Source organism: Gymnodraco acuticeps, unplaced genomic scaffold (assembly GCF_902827175.1).
Source record: "Gymnodraco acuticeps unplaced genomic scaffold, fGymAcu1.1, whole genome shotgun sequence".
NCBI lineage: Eukaryota > Metazoa > Chordata > Actinopteri > Perciformes > Bathydraconidae > Gymnodraco > Gymnodraco acuticeps.
This window is the reverse complement of record NW_022990251.1, coordinates 524,347-545,295: the sequence shown is the minus strand read 5'-3', so window position 1 is coordinate 545,295 and position 20,949 is coordinate 524,347. Positions and strand designations below refer to the sequence as shown.

The following is a 20,949-nucleotide window of genomic DNA, read 5'->3' as shown; positions in this document are numbered from 1 at the left end:
GAGTTCCCCCTGAAACAAAGGGAGGAACAAACAGTATTTTTAGACCCTTTCATTTTGTCATTACCATAATGATTTGTGGCTTTGTAGAATCTATTTCATGTATATTTGACTGTGTGTGTTCAACAGGGTGTTTCTGTTGCTGCACTGCAGCTGTCCCCACTCGGGAGCCCAGGGGTTGAGAAAGAAAACACACACACACACCCTGCAAATCAGTCATACCCATCCCCAGCCGTGCTTCCTCCTGTCTATTTATTCCTCGATTCATCCGATTCTTTATTTATTTGACACGCTGCTTCCTAATGCAAATAGGTTTGCCTGCTCCCTGCCGAACTGTGGGAGCAGCATGGGACCCGGATTGTGTTTCTCTGTTTGTGTGTGTATGCACGAGCAAGTAAGTGAATCCGTGTGCATGTGGGAGTATAGGTGAGAGTTTATATATGAGTGTGTGTGTGTCAGTGTGTGTCAGTGTGTCAGTCCCAGTGAGTAATAGAGCCAAAGTCCTTATCTGTCACCAGAGAGCTGCCTGGCTCTCTCTCAGCTGTCAATCATCCAGCCCTAGAGACAAACACTCTGCTTCAAACACTATGAGAGGCAGAGAGAGAGGATGAGGGATGGGTGAGGTGGGGAGCGAAGGAGCGGGGGAAAGAAGGAGGGATAAGGAAAAGATAGGAAGAAAGAGAAGGAGGGCAGGTGTGGAGGGACGGGAGGAAAGTGAAGGACAAAAGGATAGAAGTTGTGATAAAAGTTGGGGAGGGAACGAGGGGAGGTGTTATTTCAGCGCCGCAGTTGTGTGTTCTTCAGGCCCCGCAGGTAAACTGGGGAATGGAACTTTAAAACACTTTACTTGCACAAATTAGACAGGCCCCCTTGAAAATACCCGGGCGACTTTTGAAAGAGCCACTCTTTGGAAAATAAAGTGGCAGAGAAGTGGCGAGGCACGCGCACGGACGTGCTCAAGCACACACCCACACATATTCACACACACACACACTCTCTGGCAAAGCTATCTGCGCTGAAATATTGGCATGACACTCTCCAATATCCTGACGGGAGTGAATAGGATTTTTGATGACCTGGAGGCTTTCTCTTGTAGCATGTTTGTGTGTGTGTGCATGTGATTACACTTATGTGTCAGCTAGCCCTACACCCTATCTGTCCTACTTTCATGAACACACCCCCCCCCCCCTCTGCTCGGACTGTGCTCTTACAGCAGGCTATCTGTTGATTTTACCTCGGGGCTCCACAACCCCTGGGTCGAGCTGGGACTGCCGCTCCAGCGCTTTCCCTAAGCCCTTAAAGCTTCCTTCAGCCGAGAACGGGAGGAGGCGCGAGGGAGGGGGAGGTGGGTCGGAGGGGGGGGGGGGGGGGAGAAAAAGAGAGGGAGCAGCAGAGGGGTTGAGCCCCAAATCGCTTCAAGATGCGTTCCACTGGAGTCGGAGGAGCGAGAGTCTGGGAGTCGGGTAGCGCTGCTCGGAGCCTGTGGGGGAAACCCAATGGAAGCCAGGTTCCATTTCCAATGGTGGATTAAGCACTGCTGCAGATACACAAGGCCCCTGTTGGGACACACACAGCTAAAACACACATATTCTGGGACATGAATCCTTATGAAAACCTTCTTTGGTGTGTAGTCATTCCTTAGCCTTATCCCTAACCTAAACTTATAGAAATGTCTTATTTTCCCCGTAAATTGAGGCTTAAACGACAAAACGACTACAATACCAAGCTGTTTTTGAAAGTATTATATGTTTTTTTTTAAGTGTATATTTTTCAGAATGTCTTTAGTTGAAACTGGGAGTTGGAAAGTTTTAGAAAGAGTCCATAAACGCATAGTTTTTAGTCTTTTCATTGGAGGTGTTGATATTAAGTAAAAAATAACACCAGCCTTATCTTTTTAAGGTAAGGTTCACACACACAAATAAACACGAGTATCACACAGAAAAGATATGTCCCAGGAGTCCTGCATACTTGGTTGCCCCTAGGGGCCCCCCCCGATGGATTACACTGCTCTCCTGACACCGTGGCCTGACTGAGCTTAAGTTGAGTCGCCTTTAGCTAAAAGTTTTCAGCCTTTCCTGCCCACCCTGTGCCTGCCCGGAGCAAAGTTGAGCCTACACACACTGAACACCCACCACACACTCCGACCCTGAGGGGTCACAGTCCCTGGTAGGGGACCCTCAAGAAGAGAACACCTACATGCATGACCGCATGTGGAAACCACACCACAATCGGGGCAGGCTTTAAGGATGTACGGTGACCCAAAACTGTGGCAGGGCTGGCCGTCTCAACTCACTCCTTCACTCCCCAAGGGGACGCCTCCTTGGATGGTGTGGTGTGTGTGTGATGTGTGTGTGTGTGTGTGTGTGTGTGTGGTGTGTGTGTGTGTGTGCGTGTGTGTGTGTGTGTGATGTGTGTGTGTGTGTGGTGTGTGTGTGTGTGTGTGTGTCGTGTGCTGGTGTGTGTGTGTGTGTGTGTGTGTTTGTGTGTGTGTGGTGTGTGGTTTGTGTGGTGTGGTGAGTGTGTGTGTGTGTGTGTGTGTGTGTGTGTGTGTGTGTGTGTGTGTGTGTGTGTGTGTGTGTGTGTGTGTTGTGGTGTAGTGTGTTGTGGCCTCGCGCAAGAGAGCCACCTGCATGCATTATAACCTTCAGTCCTCCAGGGCCCGGGGTGACCTAATTAAATTAGTGAGGTGGTTGGAGTGAATGAGTCGAAGCTCAAAGACTTTTCCCACACCAGGCATGAACACCAGCTGCCACTATCCATGCATGTGTGTGTGTGTGTGCAAATTGTCATCATGAGCTATATACTAAAACACACTAAAGACCTCACTGGGAGTTATAGGGGGGTCTGCAGCATGTGTTTGTGCGAGCCTGTCTCAAGGGTCTCCTTTAGACCATGTTGAGGGGTTCACATGTATCCATTTGAGATCTGGGGGGGCCCTCTCAATCTCTTCCCCTCTCTGACACGCACACTGATTTGTCAGGAGCTGCGGTGCTTTATCACCACACACCTCCATGAGACTACCTTAATGGGCCCAATCCAGAGTGCCGCAAATCATACATGCTGAGGGAGGGAGGGAGGGGAAGGGGGAGGACATGCGGTAAGAGACGGTCTAGGAGGGGGGATACTGTAGCCACGAAAAGGAGAGACGTCAAAAGTATGATTTTGGGTTTCGTATTATCCCCCCCCCAGAGGAGCGGTTGGGTTTCACGGTAGAACAATCCCTTCAGTCAGGACAGCGAACGTCTCACGGCGGCTGGTTAGTGCATGTCATCGTGTTCATTTTCAGACAGAAGCAAGACATGCTGCCAGCAGTGACTGTGGCTGCAGAGGAATCACAAACTCTGCTATTCAGGGTTCACTTTCAGACAGGAGCAAGACAACACACATCATGTTTGATGATTGACGAATCTGCTTATTCCAGATTCTAAAATGTTAGCTGTCCCTGCTAAGTATCACATGAAATATAATGTTATGTTGAAATGTTTTTGGACTGATTTTATTCAATTTAAAGACGTAACATTGTGCTTTGTGTATTTTAGGTGGGCATTTATCACTATTAGAAGAACAAATCATTGAATCAATAATTTATCTAATTATTGTTAATAGGGAAGACCATATTTGACTTTTGATTACATTTTATTAGAAATCTCCAAATGTTGTGATTTTGAATGTTTCAGATTAATTTAACGTCTGGGTACATTTCAAGCTAAATAAACCATTTAATTAAAAGAATCTTGAAGCTGAAAATAGATATTTTCATAAATGAATAGTGAGAGCCTTTATTTAAAATCCCATATGTGAAAAGTACTACAAGATACTGAGGGACAGCAATAAGCATTACAAATACAGTGTAATACAGAAACAAATGTAATTTGAATACCAAATATTAAAGCTATGCCACTCAGCTAAATCAAGAACATATAAAACACTTAGATTTAACACCATGTTCCCTAAAATGTCCCAGGAGTACCTCAGTGTGGATTTGAAAGCGTTTTGAACCATTTGTCTTGAACCCATTTTCCTAATATCTGATGGTTTTCAGCATTGCTCTTTTCCCGTACCACTCAAGGGTTTGTGAACTAACTCAAATCAAAGCGGAGCTGCGAACAAGTGAGGTCACAAATGGTCGGCTGGAGAGAACAGGAAGAGGGGAATGCAGCAAGGTAAAGAGAGGTGGAGAAAATGAGAAATAGGACAGGGGGGGGGGGGCTGGGTAAGACACCAGATTGAATATAGAGCAGAACTAGTGGATGTTTGGAGGAGTCAAAAGAAACCGCGAACAAACGTTCTGAGCTGGAGATGCAGGAGCAGGAACATGAAGAGGGGGAAAAAACAAGGATGCAAATGAGAAAGAGACGAGGAAAATGTTTGCTTGAGAAAAGTTTCCATTGACCTGAATATGGATGCGTTGTTCTGCTTTGTTCAAAGAAGAGAAGATAGTATAGTGTTGGAGTTTCTCTTCATGGTGCGGCTACACGTTTCAACTTAATGCGATACGCTCATCTGCCGCATTGTATCATATGGAATGTGTTGAACGCAGCAGGAGCGCAGCAACAAGGGAGATGAAGGGTGTGTGTGTGTTGATAGGAGAGACAAACGCTGTGTGTGTGTGTGTGTGTGTGTGTGTGTGTGTGTGTGTGTGTGTGTGTGTGTGTGTGTGTGTGTGTGTGTGTGTGTGTGTGTGTGTGTGTGTGTGTGTGTGTGTGTGTGTGTGTGTGTGTGTGTGTGTGTGTGTGTGTGTGTGTGTGTGTGTAGGGCTCTTTGTAAATGCCAAGGTATCCAGCGTGGCTCCATCCCGCGTCTCTGTGGTTCCGCTGGGTGTGAAGTGTACTGGATGTGACACAAACGCTGCAGCAGTCTGGACAGGGGGATGATTTGTGTGTGTGATGACAAGGACACAGTTACCTTCAAAGTCCCATGATGCCAACTAACTATTCAAACAAGCCTCTGCTGCTTCCCTACCTGCTGACTCTCCCTCTGAAGAATCTCTACTTTTCTCTCCACCACCTCTTTGTTCCTCTCTTCCTCTCCCTCTCTCGCCATATGGAAGCTATTACTGCAGTTTCTAACCACAACATTCCTGAGGGCTTTCCAGAGCTCACTGACTTTACATCAACCTTGTGCTCATCTCCTTGTTCACGCCACTCTTCATCGTTTGCTTATGTCTTATTCGGTACATCCTTTTTATTCTCCCATGAAGGATTCACACTTTGGTGTTGGCTACTATCAGGCATCACAACATTTGAAATGTAATCTTGTCATGGTGAATATGTTGGCAAACTATAGCAAATAGTTTTAGAATCGGTTCTCAGTGTTTTAAGCTCCTCCTCCAACAAAATATGCATATTTAAAGGCTATATTCTCCACTGTTCCCCAGCTAGTTGCTTTAATTTCCTTCTGGGACTGGACTTGCAGTTGTTTATTGAGTTTTTTTCCGTTGAAAACAGCTTTTGTGCTGCAGTAGAAATAAGTAATGAGGTTACTAGAGCAGAGTTTGTGTGCCAGAAAACCAAAAAAGTGCATTTTTAAAAAATAGTTATTTGGCTTTAATGCTGTGTTCATCACTATCATCACTCCCTTTTTTGCATAGCCATGGATCCATACAACCAGACATATTCATCAGTGCAGCTTTACGATTGGAGAAATGATTATCTTTTTGCGCTGTTCCACAGTAAAGTATTTTTATGGAAGCCACAGTTTATGATTTTTCATCAGGCTGTGTTTTTATGACCGCACCAATCCATCAACTGGTAATATCCCTTATGTTTTTTGCCTCGTTTCACACACATTTTCCCCCAAATTGACATATTTGCTGTCTTTTGGAAACGTAAGGTTCTCCATTAGAAGTTGAAATAACGCTCTGCAGGCTTTATCAAAGATAACACTATGCAAGGTACAATAGCTTTGTTGCAATCATTTGTTAAAACGTGTTGTTTACAAACCACTTTTTCAAACCACAATGAGGATAGTTTACCAAACAAAAGTTATCGGATGCAATCCCAGCTTGTATTTGTCTTTCTCCCTCTTCCTCTCCCCAATGAACTCACATCCATTCCACCATTTCATCCATAATAGAAATGTTCGAAGGTATCTGGGCCATGCCTTCTAGAGAGACTCAAACTCTCATCAATTTACATTATAGCTCTCTCCCCCCCCCTCTCCCTAACCCCTCTCCGTCTCCCTCTATTCCGTACAAATGTTTCTCGATCCCTCTCTACTCACACAGTCAAAGACCACTTTCTGCAGCTCTTCTCCAGGGTGTATGGTTCTTTAATGAAGACAGTAATAATGATTATGGATATTTTAAAACCCTCTGTCTGCCGTGTGCACTCGTGGAAGCCGAGGCTGGTTTGTCTGCACGATGCCCGGATTTCAAATAACTAAATTATAAGCATTGATTATTAATTCCAAGAACAGCTTAAGATGACAAATATTAAAACAAAGAGAAACCAGGAATCGTTAAGTGTTCTCTAACTTGAGTGTTACATAAAGCTACAGGGGATTTAAGGTAATTCAATTTCTTTTTAATCCTGATATACATCTAAATAATAATGTCATAGTAAAACAGAGTAATTCAGCAATATTTCATAGGTCGGCTTCACACTCGGCTACAGATGATAATAGCTTTTTTTTCTAGTTCAACATGAAAATGGACTTCAATAAGGCATTGAAGAAGCCTTTTTCAGTTACAGAACCGATCAAAGATGAGGTCAAGATTGAAAAAACACAACACGAGTACAAATGGTAAATGTTTTATTGTAAACCAGATGGAGTAGCAGGCAGAAGACGAAGGTGAGACGTGCAGGTCAACGTGATGGAGCTGCCGTTATTATAAATACTGTGTCTAAGACGGATTGAGCACGAGGTGAATTCATGTTTAGTATACTCCCAGCCATGTGTTTTACATTATATGGCTGGTGTTTCTGCGCAGTATGTATAGGGGTACTGATTGCTGCAGCAGAACAGTGTAAATGATAGTCCCCTCCCTGTGTGGGTGCTCTCCTCCGTATAGCAAGTGATTAAATCCAGCACTGAGGCTTAAAATAATATTTCCCTTAAAGTAGGTAAAACAGTCTGTCAGTAGGGTGAGATAATTCCCCCTTTTCTAAATCTCTTGAATCATTTTATTCATACTAAAAAGGAGACGTTTTTTGATTCCTTTCAAGACTTTTAATAAAGGAAAATTCATTAAAGCGAATGGAATGAATGTCATTTTGAGTTTTCACTTCAGAAGTTGGAGTTGGGATTCAAAGTGGGCTTAAATGACTTGTTCCAAATGGAAGGTCTTTTTTTCCCACTGTGTTTGCTCATTGTGGCATTCCTTGGAAAGCACCACTTCTACAAATGAGACCCGGTGGATTTACTTTAGACAGCTACTAGATGGCCTGCAGGTGTTGCAGCTCTGTGTGTGTGTGTGTGTGCGTGTGTGTGTGTTGCACGCTTTGTGTGTGTGTGCGTGCTCCTCCCGACCGCTTTGCTGCTCCTCAACGTGCGTGCTCCCCTGCCGTGCGTCTGACAGCGTGTGTACATTAAAAGAGGGGGGGGGGGTGCACTCAGGACCCCTGTGTGTATGATTACACTGTGTATACCATGAGATTAGTGCAGACAGCTTTATGCGCGGGGCCCGCCATAAATCAGAACCGAATCCCGCCGTCGTTTATTATTCCCTAATAGATCGGTCCTTTGCTGTCTCTCCCCGGCTTCCTGCTCACACCGGGCTGTGGTTTTGGCCCAAGGACGAAACCCCCGCAGAGGATGGGGGGGAGGTCAAAGTTGATGTGGAGTTTCGAGTAAATCCACCACGCTGGTTTCATATTAGTTTATTCGGTGCTCTGTGCCAAATTCAGCGTCCTTCCCACTCGGTTTTCTTCATCCTCCTTCTGTGTGTTTCTTTCACTTCATTTGTTCACATTATGTTCTGTTTTGCTCTCTCTTTGTCCTCATGTGTTTGTTTTGATCACTTCCAAATCTCACCTCTCTCTATTGTCTCCTGCCTCATTCTCAGAATCAGATTATTAGTCCCATAGAGGGGGCATTTACATTGTTACAGCTAAAGCCAAAGAGCCGAAATAGCTTAATATTAATTAAGAAGCATGTAAGAGTTATTAAAGATAACAATTGAAATTACAATTTAAAAAATACACATCCAGTTTGAGTAACAGTATTTAGAAAAACAAGTGTAGCATGTATAAAATAGTGTGATAGCAGCCAATAGTATTCCAAGTGAAAGTATATATTGTACAATTATTTACAGATTTAAGTTGAATTGTGTAACTAAGGGACAGCAGCCAGTAATAATAATAATAATTATGAAGCTGTGTGTATATATATCAATATCTCTCCAACTCGGTATGTTTTTCATCTCACAGACTCGCCCTAGTCTCGCCATCCCTCACCCCGCCTCCCCGTCATATTCTCATGTTCGCGCGGACATACACTGGCACACATACACACACCCTCCCTTGTCCCCCCCCCTCCCGCTGGCTGCACCTGTGTGCCCGGCTTCGGCCCCGGACACGGCTCGGGTTGCCGCTGTGGAATCTGGGAAATGTTCAAGCCGTCCAATACGCCACTCAGAGCAGGTACAACTGCAGACGGCATGCAGATGGACGAGAGAAAAAGACAGAAACACACGTAGAGGTCGCAGAGAAAACACACACGGCAACCAGGACGCCATTTCAGGCTCTAAAATGTCTTGCATGTGTTTGTTTTTAGGGAAATTAAATATCTATTGCACACTCTTAGTTGTGTGAAAGGGTATACTTAGCATTAAAGGGTGGAGGGTGAGAAGCAGGAGGTGTGAGAGGTCAGGGGGGTCACGCAGACTGACACTTGAGTCTTCTCAGCACAGCTCGGGGGTCGCGAAAATGATGTTTCAGCCCTCATAAAAGAGCTGCGGGGAAGAAAAGAGAGGTAAACTCCCCCCCCCCCCCTCTTCCCTCCATCTCCTCCTCTTTCTCCTCTTTCCCCCCCCTCGGTGTCACCTCTGGCCCCCTCCAACCCCCAACGCCATGTTTCAAAGTGTGGCCACATGAATGGCTCTATTGTTAACGGCTGAGAAGAAGTGGAAGGGGGGGGAGAGAGTGGACAACCAGGAAAAGAGATGAGGGAGGAAAAAGCAGCCACTCCGAGAGAGACAGGGAGAGTGTCGGAGCAGAATGTGGCCCAAAGAAGAAGAGAGAAACGTAACATGGCTCAGGGCCGTGTCTTAACCGGATGATTTATTCAGATGCGGTCACAGTTGAACTCTGTAAAGTTGTTTATAAGTTCCCTCTCCCCTCTGGCCCTTCTGCTCCGGGAGTGTGTTTCCAGCATCTGAAACAAACACACCCGACTTGTAAGGTGGATTTGATACAGAAAAAAAGGTTAGGCAGAGTAGAGGGGAAGAGACTTTTCTGACTCTACCTCATGATTACATTGGTGTCCCTGTTAGTGTTTATTATAGCACACATTTAGCCCACACTAGGTTAAACTGGGTTAACTCTGCTAATCTGACACCCTGAAATTGGAGCCTATCAGAAAAGGAGTACTGTGGCAGGAATGCGCCTCTCTTTCTTCCGCTACCCTTGCCTTTTCTTCCATGTGATATTTTAAGGTCTCTTCCTCCCGTGGAGTGTTTTGTCTCCGTTTCTGCTTGTTCACCACATTTCTTTGTTGTTGCTACATACTTTTCCTAACATGTTCAATATTTTCTTTCAACTCCACTCCCCTCCCCTTCCCTCTCACTTGTTTCCTTCTTTCTGTTTGGAGCACTGCACCTGCCCCATGGCATTTGCCTTCACTCTCGTACGATCCTCTGTGTGTTTGCTCTGCCATTCTGCAGTGCAGCTCGACTGTGACTCCGGCTACCGTCAGATACACTCACAGAATGCGTCACGCAGGAAGCAACAAGGTGCTTGTTTTTATAAGAGTGTGTGCATGTGTGTCAGTGGGTTTTAGCGTGCATGTTTAGGGAAAAGCTAAACCTATGTGGGTGGATGTGTTTGGGCAAACCTTTTGTGTTTAGCAGAAGGGCATTTGTTTGGGCCTGTGTGTGTGTGTGTGTGTGTGTGTGTGTGTGTGTGTGTGTGTGTGTGTGTGTGTGTGTGTGTGTGTGTGTGTGTGTGTGTGTGTGTGTGTTTTGAATAGATTTTTCTGTTTAGGCTTTGCCGCAGACGCCTCAGGAACCCCCACCATGTTTACAGTTCATACTCTATAAATGGTGTGGGTGCGTGTGCTCGCCTGTCTGAAGCCCACAGGAAGGTGAAAGATGTCTGTGTGTACGTGTTGAGTGAAGCTGAGTGCCTGGCTCTCCAGTCTAAGTATCGCCTGATAACCCCGAGTGACCTGGGTAATGAGAAGTGGAACAGTGGCTTCCCAGCAGGCCTCTGGGCCCGCCTGAGCTAAAGCTTTCTGAAGTTGCCCTTCGGTGTTCCCCGCCAGCCAAACACACCAACTGATAAATCTTACATCTCCATTTACAGCAGCTTTAAGGCTGTTAGCTCGCAGCGCTAACAGGTAGCCCGCATGGAACGGGGAGGAGGATGTGGTCAGGGAGATGCAGGTACAACAAAGGAAACTCATTACATCTCTAAAGCTCTATTAAATCATCCTGTATAACCTGATACTCTCCTTTATGACATTATGTTGTCTCTGCGAAACTATTTTAGCAATGTTACACATTAAATCAGTTTACTTCCATGGCTACAATGCCTGGGAAATATATCTTGTGGCTCTGGAGGGAGATTTCTAAAGACTTTAGATAATAACCCTGCTGATGTCAGAGTGATGTCATCAGCTATATCAGTTTGGACTCGGAGACCTCAATGTTTTTAATGGAAAGCCTGTGTTTAAACTGGGGGTTTAACAGATGTGGGCGCTTAGCAGGCAGTGACAAAAATGCTTTAAAGTTGAATTATGGGAAATGTAGGATCCAGTGTTGGTGGAGCTTGATTCCCCCATGGAAAGTCGAGATATTGAGACATCTTTAGCTATAAATCGGACCTCTCGCAGGTCCTTAAACTTTATGGTAGGGTAATATGTCATTTTTCGAAGGCCCTTTTATTTTATTTGCAAGTATAACCAACGTGAAGCAAAGAAAATTATTTTCCCAGATGCAAATCTAGTGAGGCGCCTTTCCCCACTAGATAATACTGAAAGTTGTTAATTGGCATGGATTTAAGGGAAAACGGGAAAGAAAAGTGTCACAGATTTGGCCTGTTTAGACAACTGAAAGGGTAATTTGTTGCTAATGTGACATTAGTAGGATTTATCCAGTCTTTTTAACAGCACAGTTCCCAACACAATTGTCGGTTTGTTCATGCTTTGTGATCCCGTGTTGTTTATTATTTAATGGTCAAAGTCTGACAGCAGAACAGAGAGCATAATTAAGCAGGTTTGAGAGCTGTGACTCCCAAGTGTGGATTTGTTGGAAACAGAGGCGGCGTCTGAGTCACTGAGGTAACGGGCTTCTTAACATTACAGGCATTGGCTTCCTCCCACTTGAACATCAAAGTGTCTCTTAACATTCTGTGAGGAACGCTAACAGTCGAGAAAATCCGGCAAATCTCCTCCTCCTTTTTATCTCTTACTACTATAAACACTTGGCCTAATTCCTTCTGCCAGTTGTGACATTTGTTTTAACCTGAGATAAAGTCGCTGTGGCTCTACATAGATTGCTTAGTGATTTCCCACTTATAGCCGCGCACACTAGCCTGTAGCGTTAAAGTCATCACAGGCCTCAGGAGTTAAGTCGATAACTCATAGTATTTGCCCTTTTCAGCAAGAGATGGCCCTGTGCTGCGAGGGAATGACAGAGTTTGAGTCATCTGTTGAGTTGATGCCCCCGCTGACTGCTGTGTTTCATGTCCTCTGCTCTGGAGGGACCTCTGAGCGCTGTGTAGCCACAGAGCGCTCACAAGCCCTCTATACTGCAAAAAAACACTTTTCATGTCGACTTCTGACAGGATTTTCACCAATTTGAGCTTTTTCAGAACGTATTCAATTTGTCATGTGAAATATTTCCTCAAAACCTGCTGTAGTGTTCACTCCAGGAATGCCATTCAGAAACATTAGGACCATGTAACGTCAAATATCTTCACTAAAAGCCAAGGTAACATTCTAAAATGACAATAATAAACCATATTTGTGTTGAGTTTATCACTTCCAGCTGCAGTTTCCCATGGATACCAGGTGTCAAACCCATCAGTAAACAACAAGACTTCACATCATTCATATCAGATTTGGATGGCAGACATCAAAACAGCTAATAAGCAAACTAATTACCTGAGATCTTGCATTCGTTCTGCTGATCTGTGGCGATAGTCGTCTGCCTGTTTCTTCTTTGATGGACATGCTGCAGTTCTAACCTCCAAATATGAGTGCTGATAAAAACAAAATGAGTTTCTGTTGCGTCTAATAATAATAATTCCTTACATTTATTATAGCGCTTTATCAATGACTCAAAGCACTTTACATATACACACATTACACATATATGATACATGCAATGGTCAGATACTGTGGACAATACCCACAGGAGCAAGTTCAGGTGAAGTGTCTTGCCCAAGGACACACCGGCTTTACAGACGCAGCAGCGGCGGGTTTCACCCCTTGATCTGATGATCATTGCACAGCGCACTGCGCCACACCGTCCATCTTCACGCCTCGAGGTCATCGAGGCGCTTTTACAGGTACACATTAGTATCATACATGTACTGTGGACATTACCCACAGGAGCAAATCCGGGTGAAGTGTCTTGCCCAAGGACACAACGGCCTGACGCAGTGGCGGCAGGAGCGGGTTTCGAACTGGAGTTCCCCAGCACTCCCCCTTGATCTGATGATCTGATGATCGGATGCACAGACCACTGCGCCACTGCGTCTGTATCCAAGTTTACTCTGCAAGTCTTTTTGTTTACCAGACTTCACATTTGCTTGCAGTATTTACTTTCCTATGTATCCTCGAATAAACTCCAGGCTTTTATGTCTTGACAATAAAGCTCCTGTTCCTCCACAGCGATTGGCTGAAATTGGCTTTGGCATTTAAATTCAGAGAGTGATCTTGTACGCTTTGAGACTAAACATTTCCATAACTGAGGTTGATTTGGTGGGGTAGTGGAAAATGAATGCTTTTCTAATATATTAAATGTATTTGACTTTAATTTGGGCTTTTCCCCCCAATGTGGATCAACTGGTGGTTACATCGTCCTACTTCTTCTTTTCTCCACCACTTCATGTGTTCAGCAGGGGATTTCGTGAGATTGTGTAGTGTATTTGTTCTTCTTTGCAACGGCACCTGTTCCCAGGTGAAGAATAAAAAAGAAGTAGGGGGAAATAGGAGAGTTAAAGGATCCATCTGTTGCTCATTCAGCAGCAGGCACAGGTGGCTCAGAACTGGTTTATTTTAGCAGGAAACAAAAGACTGATTAATGACTCGACGCCTTCCTTTTCTTTTCTAATTCCTCGCTCCTTCTATCCCTTCCAGGTTCAAAGACGACAAGGGCTACGTTCTGTACCCTCAGATCGGGGACCGGCTGGACCTCATCTGCCCCCCGCTGGACACCGGCAGGTCCACGCCCGAGTACGAGTTTTACAAGCTCTACCTGGTGTCGTCACGGGAACAGGCGGACCGCTGCGAGGTGAGCGGAGCCCCCAACATCGTGCTGACCTGCGACGAGCCCACCCGCGAACGCCGCTTCACCATCAAGTTCCAGGAGTTCTCGCCCAACCTGTGGGGGCACGAGTTCAAGAGCATGCAGGACTACTTCATCATCGGTGAGTGGAGGGAGCTACGGTGGAGATTAGGGGATGGAAAGCGTGTGTTTATGGGTGTGTGTTGAGCTTTATTGCAGTGTGTTGGGTGGGTTGTTATGATTGCATGGCTGATTTCTGATTGTGCCTGAATGTGTTTTTTTATTTCAGTGATGATGACGATGATTGGGCGGGAGTGTTTAGAGTAATTAGGGTTGAGAATTACATGTGATTCCGGTGGTCCATGGGTGGATACAGTACACTGCAAACAATGACCATACGAGCCTTGCCTTAAGTACAAATATATTCTTGTTCTTTATGAGGAACCCCATTCGCACTAGCATGAGCATTAGCTATTCTTTCAAGGGTCCGCACAAACACAGTCAAACATACAAAAAAACCCACATCATTTCATGCAATTCCGTATGAAGTGAAAACTAAAAGTATCATCCTATTAACACCATCATTAAACCAAACATATATAATACAATTATTTAAATATACTACTGTTATATACCAGCCACAGTTAAATTATACTACATAATACAGAAAGTTTTTTTAAACACATTTTTAAATGTACTTGGGCATTTTCCTGAAAAACATGGACCGGCATTGAATTCCAGCTGACCATGGCTCTGTATAGGCTGTTTTCTGTTTCACATTTGATTTAGTTTGAATGTGTTTCTTCCAAATTAGACCTTGTTGTAACTGAGAGTTATTTGACTAGCTTTATTTTATTTCCCCTGGTTCCCATTTCTTGAAATAAACACTAATCAGGTCTCTTTTTAAAGCAAATTAAACACCAATTACATTCTTGTCCTTTCTTGCAGTGTGTCTCTGTCCTATGCGCCTTGTGTGGCCTTTTGTGTTCAGTGAAGTATGGTAACGTTTGTGTTTAATGGTTGTTTCTAAGTGTTTGGGTGTGTGTGTCTGTGTGTGTGTGTTTCACTGCGATGTCTTTGTCCTGCTCTGCTGCTGTTCTGGCCTGGGGCCTGTTTATTGTTACTGCCAGGCTCGCAGTGACCGCAAACGGCAAAGCACAGTTTGTTTTGGTTTATCCGGAGAGTTTGTTTGGAGTTAGGCTGTGAGAAGACCTGATGAGGTCATCAAGGCGAGCCAGGCCAATCGTTTGTATCGGACGCTGCAATCTGCGAGTAAAGGTCGAGTCAACCGAAACCTGTGGGTTGTTTTCAAATACAGGCCAAGAGCATTTAGCGTTCACAACTGAAGCGATGCACGCAAACACACTCAAAATGATGTATACACACACTCGCACACTCACAAGTTTCCAGTACAAACACTGTAAAAACACCCCAGGAGTGAGAGAGTGAGCAGTATAGACAAAGAGAGAGAGAGACCTGGATTCCCATAGCTCTCCTCCCACGCACCTGCAAGCTTTATTCACTCAGGTGTGCAAATGCTCTTTCAATGCTTTTCATCTTTGGGTGGAAGAAAAAACGATGGAGCGAGTAAAGCCAGGAGGAGCAGGAAGCTGGGACAGAGATGGAGGAACGGACCGAGACGGAAAGAGACAAAGAGAATATCAGATATCTGGAAACTCTGTGAAGTCCCTCATGCCTCTTTGTGTTCTATATTTGTTTGCCGGTTTCAGGTACGCTCGTTTTTTGCGCTATCAGTCCTTACACCCGGTGTGTTTGTGAGGAGAGGTGAGGCACTGGGCATGTTTCTCCTGCACCCTGCATCATTATCAACAACAAGTATTTCACCTAGATTAGATATGAGCAGGTGAGATAGCATGCACACATGTGTATATATGTGTGTGTGTGTGTGTCTTGCTGCATGTGTGCCCAGGAACCCAATGATTCAGGAATTTTGGCACGATAAGTAGTGGAGAAAATGAATGCAATCTGATACCTGCTGATACCCGCTTCGATGACTGACAGATGTTGAACAGCAGAATCAAATATGACTGCGAGACATTTACGGGACACTCAACACAGGATCATATTTCTCACGTTATGTGTCGAAAAAAACAAGTCGACTGCTTATGGTGCACAAAGCCAGCACCCCCTGGAAAACTTCCATCAATAAACACGTTAGGGCTTTTCTACATCTGTCTTAAACTTGAGTTTTATTGCGTTGCAGTAAAGTGGAAAACAGTCATAAAACCCTTTTGCGGGCTCGCTAATATGCAAGCAGAGGGCCAAATGTGGACCACAGTCCCTATTTTACCCACCTCTCTTCTGTACTCCTGGCAACTGGAGTGTCCAGAGATAGAAACACCTTTATCTCCACACACAGAGTAGACTGATCGATTGACAGCTCCAGCCCGTTCGATGACGGCTGCAACACAAGGTCACACACACACACACACACACACACACACACACACACACACACACACACACACACACACACACACACACACACACACACACACACACACACACACACACACACACACACACACACACACACACACACACACACACACACACACACACACACACACACACACGGTGAGAGTTTGACAGGTGAGGAGACAGGAGAGTAGCCGATCATAGAGAGCGCTGGCTACTGATAACGTATTGATAACGTCGCGGATCATGTGCTCCTAATGAAGAACTCACCAGAGCTTCTGTCTACTTAATGAGGCTGACGGATAATTAAAAAATGTTAATCCTACTGCTCATTCAGAGCCACGTATCTGCAGTATAGCATGGTGCGCTAACTGCTAATGAATACGCTATGGACTGGTCACTGAATTCAGTTACAGTAAATGTGTATTTGTGCGTGTAAGGGCACCAATGTATGCGCAAGCCTCAGGGAAATTGCATTTTAATTAACCTATAGCATGACGTGATTTAATTTGCTCACTGCAGGCATACACGGAAAGAGTGTGTGGATGGTGGAGCAGCAGCAGGAGGAAGAAGCAAGGCAGTGGAGGTTAATTTCAAAGTTAAACCCATTACAGATTACCAGTAACTTGCTTGAAGTCCACTGGGTAATCACTTTCCTTTGCCACTGCGATGCACAGTGAATGATATTAAAATCCCACATCATAATTTGTGTTGACAGCAACAACAAGTGGTATCATTGATCACATCTAGAGCCATCGTTTGTGGCTAGAGGAAATCTAGCGAGCAATATGGAAGAAATCCAAAGTTTCCCCTTTGTTTTTGCGGTCACTAATGCACCACAGATGCCACTGTTTTGTAATCAGATTACTCGAATCCCATTAAATGTAATTCTTTACTTATGTATCCTGTGGAGAGGAGCGAAAGAGTGGGGAAATCGATTAGTCATACCCACTGATTGATGTTTTCATTCATAACACGAGGTCATAGTTTACGTAAACCCATTTCTCTGTGACACTCTCCCTCTCTCGCTGTTTTGTCTATCTCTCCCTATGTCTCTCCACCCTTTTTAGTTCCTCCTCCTTCTTTCGTTCGCCATACAAATCCCACCACAGACACACACAGACATGCTCAGTACATCCACCCAAACCGCAGATCAAGCCTTTCACTGCTTTTAATTAATCCTTTGAAAGCAGGCGCCAGGGCCCTTCGAAACACACACTCCTTGTATGAATGCAGCGGCACACACACACACACACACACACACACACACACACACACACACACACACACACACACACACACACACACACACACACACACACACACACACACACACACACACACTCACAATCAGAGAGTAGTCCTGATGACGTGTTTTCTTAATGAGAACTGGGTGAGGAAAGCATCCCCATGATGGGCAACTTAAAGGAACACTTGGGGAGAATAGAGGAGTTGTTAAACTGGTCCAGGATCAGCTGATTTTTAAAGGGTCAGTTCACCCAAATTGCAAAAAAAGATCCTTTCTCGCTTTGAATTTGTGGTAGCAAGTCATGCAGACAGTTTTCATTTGATCAGATATTTCCCTGCTGATGTAATCAACAACAACAACTCCAGAATGATGTCCTTGATAATCCTCAGACCTCACTGTGAACTGTTTTTATCTGAAGAAATAGTCCCTATAGCATGGTGACAGTGTGTGCAAAAAAAACCCTACACTGAAAAATGTAAACATTGACTATAATGAAATGTATTATTTCAACAGGTTCCACATAATTGTATTAGGTTAGTTGAAAGCAATAGTATTAAGTTGAACCTATTATGTTGTATTTGAACTTAATATTATTGCTTTCAACTAACCTAATAAAATGATGTGTCATTTGTTTACATAATACATTTATTTAAGTCAACGTTTAACATTTATGTTCAGTGCATTCTAAGTTGTTACATTTCAAAATAAAATAGCACACTGAAAAATATGAAACCTTGACTTTAATTAAATGTATTCTGGCAATAGATTTCACATAACTGTATTAGGTTAGTTCAGGGGCCCTTTTCCACCAATTGTTTTTGTCTGGAGCCGCAAAACATATTTGATAGCTTGATAGCTTATAAAGTTGTATATATTTTTATATCATAGACAAAAACTACAGGTTTTTTGCATTTATTACATTATAGAAAACTGTTCACCTCTAATAATAAACAAATAACTCTTATAAGGAGAATAACAAAAAATACACAGGCCTACTAATACATAAATAAATCAACACAGCACTTGGGGAGTCCTCTGCACATTTGAAGAAAATGAATATAATTAAAATGGGCCCACTTTGAAATAAATAAACATATAGCTGCACCCTAAAAAGAGTTAACTGATTGAATTATGACTGAAGATCGTCAGCCGTCTCCCTCTTCCGTGTTTTTCCTCCAATACGTAAAGGCTGCAGCACCGTTGACAACTTCTCTCCCGATATCAAATATACCGGTAAGCCAGCATCGTTTGCTGTGAAAGCAGATAACTCTGTCCACGCAGAATTAAATCCTCTGTGTTCCTCCGATACTTTTATTTTCTTTGATTTATCCATAGTTCGCTCATCGAGCCGGGGGTCAGGTTATTCGCCTGCAGGAATAGGCGCTGGTGCGGGACCGTAGCAGGAAATGACACATATTTGAGTTGACCTAATTACAACTTTTTTTTTATTATCTCCTCAAAATACAAGATACGAAACATTTTCAACCATGCAACAAAATGTAAATAGTCCTACAAATACTTTTATTTTATTTCCTTCTTATTTTTGTCTAAGCTCAAGGGAGCCAGAGCAGAGGGTAAAAAAAAAGAGTAACGCTGCAAGCGGCTCGAGAGCCGCGGGTTGCCGACCCCTGGGCAATAAGTTTAAACACAAAATATAAGTTTCAACCTAATATTATTGCTTTTATCTTACCTAATACAGTTGTATGACATTTGTGGACATAATACATTTAATTCAAGTCAGCATTTCAGTTTTTCTCAGTGTATAAGTTCATAAATCCAAGCCTGAACACACTTTTGTATATTTCGTGTCAAAACCTTCCACCTTGTACTAAAATAGGCTTACATGACATGACAGGTACTGGTCCCGGATAGCAGTCAAACCAATGTCTTTGCCTTTGGAGATTGAGTGATGCAAGTGATGGCCGGAAAAAAGGTAGAGGTGGAATCACAAAAAGAGGAGAGATGAGGAAAATTGGGGGCATTAGTAAGAAAAAGTAAAACGATGTATGTTCAGGGAGGAAAGGAAAGAAGAAGAGGGGAAAGGGAAAGAAAAAATGCAAAGAAGATAGATTGAAGAAGACGTCAACAGATAGACGTGTGTGTGTGTGTGTGTGTGTGTGTGTGTGTGTGTGTGTGTGTGTGTGTGTGTGTGTGTGTGTGTGTGTGTGTCTGGAATGGGATGTGAGTATCAGTTGACACACAGATAGAGCTTCTCATCTGCAGGGTGACACTGAAACAACGCGGCCACTTTCAATCACCGTCGCCGCTGTCAGGGGAAATGGAACACACACACACACTCTTACATATTTAAACACACATCCACGCCGGCAGTGAATGATTGCGGGCTCACAGTCAACATACATACGACCTCATACGTGGGTGACCACTTTCACCCACTCCCTCACAAACACACATCTAATCTTCGTCACACTAACATATGCATGCTCACATCGCCATACACGGGGGCTTTGTCATAAATATATGCACCCACACACACATTGGCATACAGGCAGGCTTGTGGTTGTATGCACACAAAATAGTCTGAAAATAGCTCACACACATATCGGTTGCACTGAGCGGGTCAGTCGCTGTGGGACTGCAGTGTTGTTGTTGTTGTTGTTGTTGATGCACACTCAGACAGATGGCGGGGTGTGATGGAGGTATGAAATTGGGTTTTTTCTGTGCGGCTAGCATGTGTAGGTATGCATGTGTAGGATGGACATGAAGGTGTGTGTGCGGACATGAATGACTCCCAGCGGTGTGTTTAGGGAGCAGGCCCCCCGGGGCTTTGCGGAGAGCCTGGTGCCTGCCGTCGCACAATAGCAGGGATAAACAACCCTCTGCTAATATGAATAATAGAAAAGCTGACTGGGGCCTGCACACCTAGAAAAATAAGGACGAGTGTCTGTGCATGTTTGTTTGCATACGTTTTTGGGGAAAGTGTGTGTCTGTCTACCGTGGTGTGTACAAACTTTATTTTCGGTATTGTTTTCTTCTCTGTTTATCTTTCTGGTCCATCCATCTGACTAATTTTGCGAGTGTGTATATTTTATGAATTTTTGTCTTTTAATAAGATTAGTTTAGGCTCTCTGTGTGCAACTTGGGACAGGGTGGGGCTTCGTGTATGTGTGTGTGTGGTCTAATTGTCGTACAGCACGGGCCGCCGCAGCGCGTGCAGACAGCAATGTTGAAGTGTTCAATAATGCAGAGGTACTCACTGGTTTATTTATCAGGGTTAAGCTGAAATAAATGACACAGAATCCAGATGGGGGAGAGGGAGGGACGAGAGAGGGTAGGGAGAAAGAAAGAGTGAGAGACGGATGAAGGGAGAGAAAGATGGGGAACATTAGTGAAATGGAGAGTGAAATAGAGGAGAGAGAAGAGACAATGGAGGAGAGGAAGCGCAGAGATACGGAGCACTGCAGCCCAAATGAGCTGCACCTCTCCGCCACTCTGCGTTAGCTTATGATTCCCCATGTGCATACGTGCGTGGCTGTGTGTGTGTGTGTGTGTGTGTGTGTGTGTGTTTGTGAGCGGCACACAACTTTGTTTGCGACTGCAGCCAGGAGAGCAGAAGTGATAGATTGAAGGAAAGGCGGGGCGGAGGCAGCCGGTGGAAGAGGTGGAGGATCCAGGGACTGTGAGAAATCTA

The 20,949-nt window shown here is 44.3% G+C and overlaps 1 protein-coding gene across 1 annotated transcript in view; it reads left to right on the top strand.

Annotated features, from left to right (window-relative positions):
* The window catches only part of efnb3b (ephrin-B3b), a 75,818-nt gene that overhangs the window by 22,189 nt on the left and 32,680 nt on the right, over window positions 1-20,949 (top strand). The window contains exon 2 of the mRNA XM_034220539.1: window positions 13,462-13,751. Within this exon, the coding sequence (XP_034076430.1) occupies window positions 13,462-13,751 (290 nt within the window). The remainder of the gene's footprint in view (window positions 1-13,461; window positions 13,752-20,949) is intronic.